Raw genomic sequence first — 14,364 nt, 5'->3', positions numbered from 1 at the left:
AGCCCCCCCTCCCCTTCCCTTAGCCAGCAGCTAAGTAGAAGCTCGACATATTCGGGCTCTGATTTATGGCAGTCAATTCCATTTCACTGAGCGATGTACCACACCACACCACAGGACCACAGGACAGCCAGCGAGTTGGCCTGGCCCAGGGGCCCAGGGTTGATTAAACACTTTAACCATTTTTATGGCTGCGACTAGTTGGTATGGTCGTGGGTGGGTGGAGGGGCCACACTCATTAGAGGGCACACACACACACAGATCTTGAGAGGCAGCAATCGATTTGGCGCACGGTTCTCTCTGCCAATAAAGCGAAACGAACAGCAACAACAACAACAACACAAAAATCTGTAAATATGCAAAAAGAGAGTGGCAGGGAGTGGTGTGTGTGGGGGGGGGGGGATACCTACTCTGAGCATAAGCCAAAAAACAGCCTCCACACGCAGAAGGATCCAGCGGAAGTTGTACGGTGTCTGCTATGCCCACAGCCAAAAAGTATAAGATAGAAAGGCAAATTTACTTTAAAGCTTTCGAAAACTACCCCCCAAAAAGAGCACACCCCACATGCCACACAGCCCCACCCAGCCCCACACAGCCCCACACGTTCCTCACAGGTGGCATTTTGTGTGTTGTAAGACGGCGATTTACATGCGTGTTGAAGAGCTGAAAGAGCTGAAAAAGCTGCAGAGGGGCAGAGCGCTGACGAATTTCAATTTATTTACTTGTATTTGCTTATGCAAAATAGTCAGTCCGGGCTGCGGCTTGCGGCTTGCGGGGCAGGAGAAACGACTGTGGGCTGTGCTGCTGGATAATGGATAATATTATGCCCTCGAAGAGCTTTAACTGACGCCATTTGGCACTTAAAGCTGCTGCTGCTGGGGAAAAAGGATTCATACACGGCAGATTATGGGCCATCTCCGGTCTGACACTTGTCTCAAATTAAATGCCATAAAGACAGTGGACACTGGACACTGGAGCTGTCTGCCAGCATGTTTGGCATATTGAAATACCAGACACTGGCCACACACATACACTGAACGAGGCAAGGCTCTCCTCCGGTCTGCACTTCGCCTCTAAGCTGGAATCAAGCTAATTATACGGCCCTGCCCAAAACACACAGCTGGTTAATGCCAGAACAGCAACATTGCTCCGATGTCCATGTCCATGTCCATGTCGATGTCGATGTTCATGTCGATGTCGGGGCGGAACGGAGCGAAGCGGAGCGGATTGGAGCCTTGAATAAGTCATGTCATGTGGCTGTCAGTCATGCGTTGTGTGGCCTGGTGTGATTACCTTTGGCCCAGCTGCCCCCGCCACCGCCACCGCCCCACTTGCCCCCAGTCCATGGGCCATTTCTGGTCTCCATTTTCGGTTCAGAGTTCAATGGCCATTCGCACGATATGTCAATCGGTGGTTCGAGGACAACGAGGACGACAACCAACATTTTGTGCCGAACATGAACCGGAAAATGTTTGCCAAAATTGTTTGCAAGCTGCAACTAATTCCTGGCGCTGCTTGGCTGCATTAATTAAATGTGTGCGTCATCGCAGAAATGCAAATCAAAAGCAAATTTTGTATGGATTTAACCTTACGGCACGGATTGGGTCTTCTCTAGCGTTTTTTTGTGTGTGTGTGTGTGTGTGTGTGTTTGGTTTTTTGTTTGTTTGGCTGCCATCCAATCTGCTGCCAATAAATCGGACAAAACGCTGAGGGCCAAAGGCTGAGGGCTGAGCGCTAAGGCTGAGGGCTGGGCCACGTCCAGGACTTCATTAAGGGCAAATTGAATCGATTGTTTAGCTGTGATCAAGATAACTGCGACTAAGCCGACAGCCGACAGCCAAGGCACAGAGTCAGTCTTGGTCTCAGTCCCTGGATAGTCTGGTGGCTGCCGCTGCTCCTCCTACCACTTTCTGACCCTCTTTTGGGCCCAAGTGCACTTGGCTGGCAAATGTTGACATTCCTTCTTGGGCACTTGGGCACCGCCAAGGAGGCGCATTTGTGCGCCTGGATTTTGTATTTTTGTTACCCTCGGCAAGCGGTGGGCGTACAAGCTGGGTATACTCGGCTACCGATCACCACTAGGCAGGCACACATTTGCACTGGGATGAAGACAGAGCCAAGCAAATGCCGCAGCAAGCCCAGGGAGCCCCCCTGGCAGCGCTCAGCAGTATCCACCAAGTATCCCACTATTATTGCCGGATATGTAAAAGTTTCATGTGACATTCTAAGGGTGGGGGTGATGGCTGTGCCGGGTATCTGCTAGTTGGAATCTCTCGCTTGGATTTCGCACTTGTTTTATTATGATTATTTTAACTGCTGAGTAAAAGACAAACAGAAGGAGAGACACACAAAGCGTGAGAGAGAGGGGTGCGGGGGGGATTCTTAGGGATTGAAGGCGAAGCAGCATAAAATGCAATTTTCACATGCTACAATCCGAGGGGCGGCCGGGGCTATGAGGATGCGAATGAAATGGGTTTGGCGTCAGAGCCCGAGACAGACAAAGTGAAATGCAATAAAACAAAAGGGCATAAAAAAAAAACAACGAAAAATAGAGACAGAGAGAGGGAGAGAAAGAGAGAAGAGAGGGAAGAGAGGAGCAGAGAGGAGCAGAGAAGCTCCACGAGCCAGAGACTGCAACTGTCTTGTCTTGTCGTTGCCGCTTGAATGCCTGCAGCTGCGACCCTGCCACTGCCACGCTGCCACACTGACACTGAACCCTGCCACTGCCACTGCTGGAGTCCTGCCACGCTGCCCTCCCCCACAAATGCAACGCATTTACAGCGCCATGATTCAAATTGTCGCCTCGGATTATGGATTTATTACGCGACTCGTTCTCGACTCGCTCCTCGCTGCAATTGTGCATGCTGCTTGCAATTACTATCAAATGCCCCCGCCCCACCCCATCCCATGATGCCATGGCCCATCGCTTACGAAAATGTGCCAGTAATTCGCGTTGACAATTTTTCGGGGTTAGCTTTCACACGGAGCAGCTCCCTGGGTACTGGCACTGGCACACATCCCAACCCATCCCATTCCCCCTCCCCCAAACTTATTGTCTTTAAGCTGAAACTTCGGAGGATGCCACTGCCACTGCCACGGAGATGGAATGGCTGATATATGTGGAGCAGAGCACAGCACAGCACAGTGTACCCCCCCCCCAGAGTATCCTTATGCCAAATGCTTTTGGAGCAGCATTTAAGACGAGTTTAAATTTGGTTTTAAGGTTTCCATTGCAGAAAGAATTTCTCTTGCTGGAAATTTAAATTCCTTTATTGGGCTTCGGCTCGTACCATCATAATCAGCGGGATGCGAAATGTCGAATCATTTGGGAAGAACTCTCGTTACTCGTCTCGTTGCTCGTCTCGTTACTCGTCTCGTTACTAGTCTCGTTACTAGTCTCGTTGCTCGTCTCGTCTCGTCAGAGTGGGTCAAGGTCTGTGCCCTTTGGCGACACTTGAGGTGGCATTTAAGCCTACTCATGTTCATGGCCTGATCCCCGGGGGCAGGGGCAGGGGCAGCGGCAGAGCCAGGCCGTGTTTGAAAGCTTTTGCGTAATTATTATTATGTATTATTTGTGTATAACTCTAATTGTCGTCAACAGCAGTGGCAGCAGCAGCAGCAGTAGCATCCATTGTCGCTGCTGTCATTGTTCGTCGCCGTCGGTGCAGTGTCGTTTGCCGCCGCTGACAGCGTTGACATTTCCAATTTAGACATTGCGCCCCCCCGCGACTGTTGACCGCACATTAAAATGGGCTTTTTGTGTGCCACGGCTACTTAGGATTATGTTATGGCCACAGACCACAGACGGTCGGGTCGGGTGGGTCGATCGGTCGGCTAACCATTTTGGGGCATGTCATACGCGATGCCGCAAAATACTTAACTTTTTCCGCACTGGCAGCAAGCCGGAGCTGTGAGCTGTATGCCCCGGCCACATGCAACAGGCAGCCAAACCCAATCTTTTCTTCGGGGTTCGCATCCCAATAACCGCCATGGAATGTCGACTTTGGTAAACAGAAAATTATGCAAAGATTCACTCGGCTGGGGGGATGAGCAGGAATGGCAAAAAAAAACGTGTACAAATAGCAGGAGAAGAGCGAGAGAGAGAGAGAGTGTGTGGCGGGGGGCTAACCAGGAGGTCACGAAGATGCAGCAGCAGCAGCCACAACAATGGAGCTGGCGCTGCAGATTAATTAGCGTCTGGGCGATAAGCCACGTAGAAGTCGAAGTCGAACTAGTCGCTGCAACGTGAGCAATATGGGCAGAAGACGGGCTGGCTGCACCACAATCAATGCGGCACGCAGACAGCTCAAGATGGTGTTGCACAGCGCCTGGAACTGAAGTGGTCTGGTGCCCAGAAATTGCCAGGGTATCGATGGTACGTACTCATTCTAAAACATATAGATAACATCTCCAACTACAAGGGGCAAACGGGAGCAAAGCAAGCAAAGTGCAGCTGGAGATGAAAAGTGTCTCCGGATACCAACTGGAGTTCTGATACAGAATACATCGACACTGTTTTGTTCATGCTGAATGAATATATATTCATATATATTTCGTAGCTAATTATCATTGTCTGGCTTAGTGGCACGAATCGCATCCAAGAAGGTTCTTTTACTGTGTAATTGTGCGAAGGCCATATCCAATAGTATCTTTTTCTCCTTATCCAGCTCCATATGCTCCTTGGCCTTGTACATCTCCTCGCGCTGCTTGGCCTTCTGCAGCGCCTCCTGCTGCTTGGCCTTCTGCTGCGCCTCCTGCTCCTTGGCCTTCTGCTGCGCTTCCTGCTCCTTGGCCTTCTCTGGTTCCTCCTGCTCCTTGGCCTTCTCTGGTTCCTCCTGCTGCTTGGCCTTCTGCAGTTCCCCCTGCACCTTGCCCATCTGCAGCTCCTCCTGCTCGTTGGCCCCCTCTATAGCCCTTGCCTTTATGGCCTGCTCCAGCTCCTTTTGCTCCAATCGGCTCTGATTAATCTGCTTCTTCTTGAAGCCAACTATCCAGTTAAAGAGCGCCCTTTTCAGGTCCTGTAGAAAGGGGTTCGTGGTCGCGGGCACCATAAACTCCATCGTGAACGATGGTGTGCAGACGATCCCCTTGAAGTATTCCTCAAACTCCCGATCCGCATCCATGGGAAACACACCAGTCTCCAGCATTCCAAAGCTACAAGAGAGTGGGAGAGAGAGCGAGAGAGTGGGGATGGGAAAATTCTGAGAGCCATGTCACAAAGACAATACTCACGAGGGTAGGCGCTCTTGCACGTAGCGAAGGCGGCGGGCACACAGATTTTCGATGCGCTCATCAAACTGTGTGCCATCAGTCGCCAGCTTGGTCTGGATCATTAAACTGTTCACGGACAGAGCTCCGGGCTTCTTGGTTTCGTAGATCTCCACAAAGTAAATGGCCTCGTGCAGATCCTGGCCAACGATTTCGGCATACGACCCCTCAAACATCACTTGCTGACGGAACATCGCCGTTGCTTCGCACGGCCACATATATTCCGGCGGATGGACACGCGCAAGGGCGCCACGGACGGCCATGGCCGGCATATCGGTGAACCCCTTTGGCAGGAAGCGCAGATCGTTGCAGGCGATCTTCTCCAGGCGGCCGTAGTCTATGTAGAAGACCGAAACGTGCGTTGCATTGTCCGGCGGCTCGGCCACAATACGCACACGCCGCCAGCCGCCCCACTTGGAGGTGGCGGCACAAATGTATCCGGGCAGTAGGAACAGCGGTAAAACTGGCTGGCGGTGCGCCGCGTCTGTGCTGTAAAAGTGGCTGTGGATGGAGAGAGAGAGAGAGAGCGCGCTCTTGTTGAGGTGCTGTCAAGCACATGGTATACCGGGCAAAACTCACCTCATCTGGCTTTGCAGTCCCCTCCAGATTGTATTTGTTGTTGCTCTCAATGAATTGGAACCAGAACTGAAGGGGGCTGTACACCTGATTAAAGGATAAATATTAAACCCAATCATATTAATTCACACACACACACACACACACATACATTGGTTACAAGTATTTTAAATTTTTGCTTGAGGCCGGCCACTTTGTCCATTGGCAAGCGGAGCAGCTTCTGGTCCAACATTACTGCAGCGTCTTCCTGCTGATCCATTGAACTGACATCCGATCAATCGCCTAGATACAGAAGGTAATCAATAAACAAATACACCAGGATCAGCAGAGCGATTTAAATTGGTGTTTTTTGCCCTTACACTTTACCAGAGCAACGCGAGAACAACAACCCGCAAAAAAAAAGTGAAACTTTTGTTGTTTTCGGCACAGGGCTGCAGCGCAGAGTTGCTTTGGAGTAACGGAATTGGCACACTTGAGTATTGAGTGACGGGTTTGAGTGAACTTTCGATAGGCTTGGTTTTTTTTTTTCGTTTTGTTTTTTACTAGCTGCATTTATTATTATTATTACCTGCAGCTTATGTGCACCCGAAAATGTTTGATAAACAAAATTTGCAATTTAGTTGCCGATATATTTAGTTGTCGATATGGCACCGATATATCGGTTCTGCCAGTATGCAAGCTAAGCTTACATTTAATTAGGCAAAATCAATTATTAATTTGGTATTTATGTGGCACATAAATATATTATTATTATTATCAAACCAAATATTGTTTGGCGCAGAATCCGGTGGCTGTGCACACACACACACACTCACATTAAAGCTCTATGTATGTGAATAGCCGCATTCTATTTTTAGAACTGTTCCCACTCAAATGTGTGCTCACGAGGCGCGCAGGTACCTCTCTCTGTCTCACTCTCGCAAGTTTCAAGCAGTGCAAGCTCAAAAACCTTCCTTTACTTCGTCTGCACAATGAGTGATAGAGTGTGATAGAGGGAGAGGAATGGTGAGGCGGCAGAAGAATGGTAGAGAAGGCAATCCGAATGTACATACATATGCATACACATACATACGATTACTGCCAATGTGAATAACTCGTCCCTACATAAATAATAAATATGCGAACAAAAGAAAATACGAGCCAGTTAAATATTTTTTTAAAATTTACTTTTAATATGTGTGGGCTACTTTTAATTTTACTTTCGGCTCGTTAATGATATTAAAATCGTATCATAAAATATAACATAAAAGGTCCTCAAACGATAACTTCTGCGAGCTACCGAAACCGAAACTTTCACTACCACAAACTGAGCGACTAGTGATTCATTTTCGTATAGTTTTCGGATCTGAATTCGATGGTTTTAGCCGCTTGAGTTTACGAAGTTTTGGTACACTGGGTATGCACACATAAATACAGCGCTGCTCAACACTGGGACCACCTCACCTTATGCTGATAAACCAACTTATTTTTCGACTGTGACTAAAGGATTAGCGTACCAGAAATCCGAATCCAAATCCAGAACTTTACGGCTCTAAAAAACCCAATGTTTCAGTTGAATTTCTTATCGATTTGCGAATCAGAACCCAAACCAGAGATCGGCAGCAACAGCGTACCTTGCAGCGCCCTTTTCGGGGCGGCACTGTGGGCGGGGTTGGCGGCTAAGCCCATAGACCACCCATCCCACCACATGATAAATGAGTGCAATTTCTCTGTCTTTCGCTCAAGAGTCTCTGTCCTGTCCCTTATGAGCAATGGCAAATCGCTGCAAAAATATGCGCTAATTTATCCTGTTTGTCCAGGGAGAGGAGAGGACTCTAAGGAGGAGTCCGACCCCACTGAGAAATGATGTCTAGACGTTTTTTGTTTCCCGCTCGCTCTCTCTCTCTATCTCTCTCTCCTTCTCTCTGGTTCTAGACTCATTTGATTTTTAGAGGAGAAAATATAAAACTTACACTTAAGGCATTTGGACATTAAATTAAATATTTAATATTTAAATTAAATATTTAAAATATGTACATATGTATATATAAGATAATGAGTCGGAGCAGGGAAACGAAGGCGGAGAAAGAGTCGGCGGAGGAGAAGGAAATTAAGTCGGAGGAGAAGTCAAGTTCCCCTTTTGCTTTTCCTCCTCCGACTTCAGCTGCTTCTCTTTCACCCTTGCTCCACTTGGGATACGCCTTCCCAATCCCCTCAATTTCACCGTCGAATTTCACATAAATATTCACTCCGCTGCAAGTGGAGTCTTCGGAAAATCTCTGCGCTAAAGGATCTTCAAAAGTTCCCTGATTTAGGCTGGGGCTCGCATATGTAGTTTAAAGATAGACGGCTTAAATTTGAGCAAACAGGGCCCACCCAACCAGCCCCATCCACTTCTGCCACATCTCCTGTTTCTGGCTGTTTGTTTCTGCCAGATCTCTGGTTCCCATCCTGCCCCCATCTACGGCTGCTGCTGCCACATCTCCGCTGGTTCCGGTCTCCTTTCCATGTTTCATTCTTTCTGCTCGTTTTTTTGTCGCGACCAACTAAATACCTGTATAAATATTTTATTACGCAAATGAAACAAGCATTGTTTGCATTTTATTTGCCAGAACAAGGAAACGACTCCAGGTGCAGGTGGCAGGCGGCAGGCGAACAGGGGCAACAAAATGTGGCCGAGAGACACACACACACATTTGTATGCAGGACACGAAGCGAAAGATGGAGAGCCTCCCCCCGTGTCCATTTGACCGCAGACACTGCCACAGGAAATGCAAAGCAGAATGCAAAGAATCCGCACGGACACAGGAAGTCCCTGCTGTCCTTGCAGTGTAGAGCTGGATGGGGTGAATATACACAGCTAGTTATTGCCCTGATTCACAGCCCAATTCGCTCGGGATTGATGGAAAGCGATTGGCCATTGGCCAGTCGCTTGAGGGTGAACATAATAAAGCTTTAATTTAGTTTCAGGAATATCTTTTCAATGATCCTTTAGTATATCAAGTTTGTATATCCATATATCCATTAAAGGGCATCCCAAAAGTCACCGTAGCAGCCAATGTGGCGTTGCCAATTAGTCGACAGGCAGCCCCCTGCTAATTGAACCAAATGGAGAGACCTAGTTACAGCCGTCGAGGAGTTGCCTCCTCAGACCTCGCAGCAGAGCGAGTCCTCGAATCCACGTCCGATAAACTGTCCACTCAAATTGCAAGTTAAAGCACAAATTGATGGCCAAAGTATGTCAAAATGAAGTGAGGAAAAAGAGCCAGACCGGCACCTACACCCAGACCCACACCCAGACCCTGTGTAATGGCTGTCCAAACAATCAAAGTTGCTGCTTGGGGGGAGAGCCATCAGAATTGAGGCTAATGAAATGCTTGTTAAGGCAGTGCGAGAAAAATGCAGGAAAATTGATGTAGCTAATGGCGAGTGTGCGGGGGATTTTCTATTGACCCACATAGACCCTCCCAACTACGAGTACGAGTACGGGCATGTACATATGTACGTCCTTCGCTGTCTATGCGTTAATTATTCATTATTATTTGGCTTTTGTGGCCCAGTCATGCTGGGCCAATGGGCCAATGCTGTGCTGCCTGGCCCTTTGGGTCAGGGGTGATTGAATGATTTGCCATTTCTGGCCAATGCTAATTGATTCGCAAAGATACCCCCCACCCAGCTACCCAGTCGAAGCTGTAGATTGAAGTGAAGGTCCAAGATCCACTCTTAAGGCCATTAGCAGCATTCTTTTCTGTGTTGTTTTGAGCTTCGGCTAGATCTTTGGCAGCCACTCTCTGCTCTTTAAGTGCTGTCAACATATGTGCATAAATTTCACACGTGGCGCCCATGCGATTCATGCATTTTACATGCACCAAAGGATTTCCCACTCTGTCCAATGTACCCTGCCACCCTGCCACCCTTCCATCCTGCCATCCTTCCTTCCACCCACAAGCCACTCCATCAGCCATTGTCCGTGTGGCTGCTCAGCTTTTTCCTCTCTTTTCTTTTCTTTTTTTTTTTTTTGCTCTGTTCTTCTGTTCCATTTTTCCCCATTGCCATTTTCCTTTTATTTTTTCAGCTTACCAAAGAGGAGAAAAAAAATAACACACCCGACTGTAGTGAGAAATGGCTGTTTGTTAATACGACGGCATTTAATTTTTAATCGCTGCATCCGACTCCAAGTTGACGCGTGGTCCCCGGTCCCTGGTCCCTGGTCGGTCACTGCTGTCTCTCTGGCCGCCCTCTGCCATCTTGCAACGATTGTTAACCCAACGCGTTACATATGTTTAATGAAGAGAGAGAACCACACGCACGCACGAGTTGCTCGTGCTCCAGAGGACGAGCTGCATGCGGATAAATGCAAGGGAATGGTTATTCTACAGAGAGAGAAATGGGGGGAATTGCCAACAAATGGCAGAATCGGCTCAAACCTTTAGACAGACAGCTCATCTATTGTTTGGCTCTTTGAACACCTGGCTTAAGATCAATATTAAAGGGCCCTGGCGAAATGGTGTGGCAATTATGGGGGGTATGTGAAACATTTAGAAAGCAGAACAGAAGGAAGGAATGAGGTTGCGCAATGTTTCATTTATGGGGAATAATAAAGAGGAACGTCTTGGCTGGGCTGGAATTTCAATACTTACGATCACACAAAAACATAGAGAATCCCAAGAAATAAACAAAATCGTTTAGTTTTAGGCAATTACATATATGAGTTTTGGGCAATGCGTACATTACGTACGTATTTTTTAGTGGCAAAGCCGATCCAAATAAATCCTTTACGGGCTTATCACAAAGTTCACTGCGTCAAGTGTCGAATATTTCTGGGCATATTTCGAAGATCTTGTCGCAGGAGAGACACGCAGGGGCTGGCACATAATCCACCAACGCAGTCGTCCTTCCCAACGACTACAATGTTCCTTCCGTTGCTGAAATAAATACATAAATTTGTATCAAAGATTCTAAAACTGTTTAATAGTAGTTAGGATAAATACACAAAATTAAATCCAGAAACTGAAGCAGTAAATGAAGGTACAGTTACAACGTCGCAGGTAGCCAGCCGTTCAGGCGAGAGCGAAAGCAACTCAAGAGCGAAAGCAACTCAAGAGCGAAGGCAACCCAAGAGCGAAATCAAGCCCAGAGCGAAGTTAAGCCGAGAGCGAGGGTGTTTATCAGCTGAACATCGGCAAAGCAGAGAGCATTGAAATGTAAGAAACCGTGAGAGTGTGTCGTGTCCCATTGTTGTTGCTGTGTGGGAGAGAGAGAGAGAGATCGAAGCTCGTGCATGACGACTGACTGCAGCTCCTGTTTCTTGCAGTGGAGCAGCAGCATTTTTTTTGCAGTTGAAGTTTGCCTTTGCATTCGAATGCCTTCGCAGCCGCACTCGCGCACACATTGAGGCATTTAGCATGTGCGTGTGTGTGTGCGGCAGATAGATATGTGGCTGCTGGCTGCTGGATGCTCGCTTCTGACTCTGCGGCAAGTTATTATAACAGTTCATTGATTTTCAATTTTCAATGCATTTCATTGTTTGCCATTTTCTCTCTTTTTTATTCGCCCACCAACTCCAGGCCCAGCCCCCCGAGAACGGCTCAACTTCTGCCTCCTGCTGCCTGCCTGCTGCCTCGTGCCACACAACTGCAGCGAACATTTTTCCGCACTGCAAAACTCACTCGCAAGCATAAATGCATGCAAGCCCACCCCCCCCCCACAACTTTATTTTTTGACGAAAAGCGCGCGCGTGAAAAAAAGTCGGAGAAGAAATGAGAACAAAAATTTAAATGATTTTCCCAGGCTTAAAAGTGGTGCGAGCAAGGGGGCAGGCCAGTACGGGGGGACTCAGCAGGAGTTGTCCAACACCCCCCGCCGCCCAAACCCAACCCAATGCAGATGCGGTTCATAATGCTTTAAGCTCCAGTTATTTATGGCAGCAGCAAGCAGCAAGCGGCATGACATGGATGGGTTGTGCCCCTTCTGAATGGAGGCAATGGGCTCGAAGAGGGAACTCAAATTAAGGGAAGCTTTCCCTATTGAATGCAAACTGGTCCTGATCCTTCGCTATATTAAACTGCAGCCTTTTGGGCATTGGATTCGCTCTTTTCTCTCTCTTCTCCCCAACTGAGTTTTTTTCTCTGTCAGAAACCAAAGCCAGCCCCACACTTGACTTGAATATCAAACACACAAATAAATCATTAAAATCAAATTAACAACCCAAACAGAATGCGCTCAAAGGACACCTCTATCCTGTATTTATTGCCACAGGCACTCATGCACATTCCACGAATCCAAAGCTCATACTTAAATGGATCAACCTGGACTGCGCCTGGTGCAGACTCCTGGACTGCATTTAGCGCGACGCCTTTAATGTGGAGTTCTGCATAGGCAGGATGTGGGTCCGCCTGCCATGTGGCCGTGGAACTATGACATTCTGCAGCGGGCTCTCAGTCGCTGGGACCTGCCGCTGGAGCAACTAATGAGAGCCAGCACCAAGCAGCTGATTCACCTCTTTATGGCTCTATGGGCAGAAAATCGGCGCAGGCTACACAGCCACAGCCAGCGAGCGGACCCCTAAGGGAGTTGCTTGGAATAGCTGAAGAGATTAATTGTGGCTAAGTCCGTGGCAGATGATCCGGAAGCATATCTGCTGCTGTTTGAGGAAATGCATGAACCGAAGCCTCTAAGAAAGTCCCAGCACACGCAGACAATTTCCTAAGTGCTGTTGCCACGCCTGAGCGCTGGAGAGCAGCACCAGCAGCAGCAGCAGGAACAGCCGAAGTTTGATCACTGATCCGTGATCACTCCACTGATCGGTGCCTGTCATCAGATGTTGCAGTGCCAGAACGAGATGGGAGGAGAGTGACAAGGAAGGAAGGAAAGATGCCGCTGAAACTTGTGCCCTGTGGCCGCCTTTCTGCTTTTTTGTGCCACTTAATACACTTCCATTTAATGGACGGCGCGGCGCGCACATCTTAATAGGGTTTCCGCGGCAATGGGCATCTTCTATCTTTTCTGTTCTCTGTCTGTTGCGGGTCACACTTTTCCTACTCGCCCCCTGTAGCCCCCTGTAGCATGCCTCAAACTTTGTTTGCTTGTAATTACTTTGACCTTGTGGGGGGCAAGGGGCACTCGCTGGGCAGCCAGTCCTGTGCCTGCACTATGGAAATGGCAGGCACTTTTGTGCGCCGATTCGAATGTTTGCTTGGGGCTGTCAGCTTTTGCTTCATGGATGCCTCTGCAATTAATAAATAAATACAAGCAATTACAAATAAATAATGCAAAATAAATAAATAAAATAAATAAAATGAAATATAAAATAAATAAAAATATAAAAAATCGAAAATATTCCAATTTAAATTTAAAGAATAAATTAAAACATATGAAGTACGATTAAAACGTGTTTAGTATTAAAAATTAATGTTTGTGAAATATATGATTAAAATAATTCTGTCTTAAATATAATTAAATCTAGCAGCACTAGGGTAAAGACCAATAAAATAAATAAATGAATCAAGAACTCACATCTACTTATATCGTAAATATTTGTAGCAGCTATGTTTAATATATTTCCCATGGCCTGGCATTCGGTAGCTATTTATTAAAGACTAAAACCCAGCGTGATTAATTGATGCAGTGCACTTAAATCAGAACTAAAATGATTATAGATGCCCACACTCTATTTACAGATTAATTGAACCCACACAAACACTCTGCTCAGTCACAGATTTGGCACTTTAAAGCTTCACTGGATCTGTTTGCCCCATGGTGGCCCTCTGGTAATTTAGTTTTTCCTTTTTGTTTTTTTTTTTTTTCTATACCCATTCCCCTCGCTGCAACGTTGTTAATCATCTGCTCTTCTCTGTCTGTTTTGTCTGCTTTCTTTCCTTTCCTTTGCTTTGCTTTCGTTTCCTTTATTTTTTTTGTGTGTTGTCCTTTCTGTCCGAATTGCCATTACAATTTCATTCCAGTTCGGTGTTCAGGCCACCTCTGGTGACCCCTCGGCTGGGGTCCCTCCTGCTGCTCTCCTTTTACAGGTATTTAATTTGATTGTCCCATGGCCCCTGACCCGAACCCATGGCACTTGGCACATGCCACATGGCACATGGGGCGATGTCTTCATAAATTTTAATTATGTGCATTTTTAAAGACGCCGACACGGCAGTGTCCACCCTGCAGTGCATCATTGTCCATGACTCCCGGGGACTCCCAGTACTCCCAGTACTCCCGGTACTCCCGGTATCCATGGACCCTGAACGAGAGGCGCTCAACCATTAAATGGGCAACGCAGGGCAACTTCATATCGAAGGGTTGTTTTTCTCTATTTCCGTTTCGGCTGCCCTGCCCTGCCCTGCCCTGCCTGCCTGCCCCCTGTCTGTTGTGTGTGTGTGAGAAAAGGAATCCTCCAGCCACTCCACCTACACATTCAGGTGGCGTTCGATGTCATCTAATTAGCGCTTGAGTTGGCTCTGGGGCCTCACGACCGACCCTTTCAATTACAACACTCGCGGCAACTTTGCTGCCTCTGAAACCTTGCCACAGAGAGAGACAGAG

General features: G+C 47.6%; 1 protein-coding gene across 1 annotated transcript; it reads right to left on the bottom strand.

Moving 5' to 3' along the window:
* Window positions 1-4,556: 4,556 nt before the first annotated feature.
* On the bottom strand, window positions 4,557-6,382 carry LOC111071946 (tudor domain-containing 6-like). Its single transcript, XM_022363504.2, has 5 exons — window positions 6,201-6,382; window positions 5,993-6,123; window positions 5,845-5,928; window positions 5,230-5,766; window positions 4,557-5,151 (listed from the first exon to the last, which is right to left on the bottom strand). Coding segments are annotated over exons 2-5 (1,218 nt in total). The 5' UTR covers window positions 5,995-6,123; window positions 6,201-6,382.
* Window positions 6,383-14,364: the final 7,982 nt, after the last annotated feature.

The sequence above is a fragment of the Drosophila obscura genome, unplaced genomic scaffold, assembly GCF_018151105.1.
Source record: "Drosophila obscura isolate BZ-5 IFL unplaced genomic scaffold, ASM1815110v1 contig_190, whole genome shotgun sequence".
Classification (NCBI taxonomy): domain Eukaryota; kingdom Metazoa; phylum Arthropoda; class Insecta; order Diptera; family Drosophilidae; genus Drosophila; species Drosophila obscura.
Note: the sequence above shows the minus strand (reverse complement) of the source record. Positions and strands in the feature narration are given on the sequence as shown.

What these genes read in the sequence shown, in the direction of transcription:
- LOC111071946 (XM_022363504.2), bottom strand. An exon ending in GGACTGCAAAGCCAGATGAG is followed by an intron (nt 5,767 to 5,844) that starts GTGAGTTTTGCC and finishes CTCCATCCACAG; the next exon opens with CCACTTTTACAGCACAGACG. An exon ending in GTGCAAGAGCGCCTACCCTC is followed by an intron (nt 5,152 to 5,229) that starts GTGAGTATTGTC and finishes ACTCTCTTGTAG; the next exon opens with CTTTGGAATGCTGGAGACTG.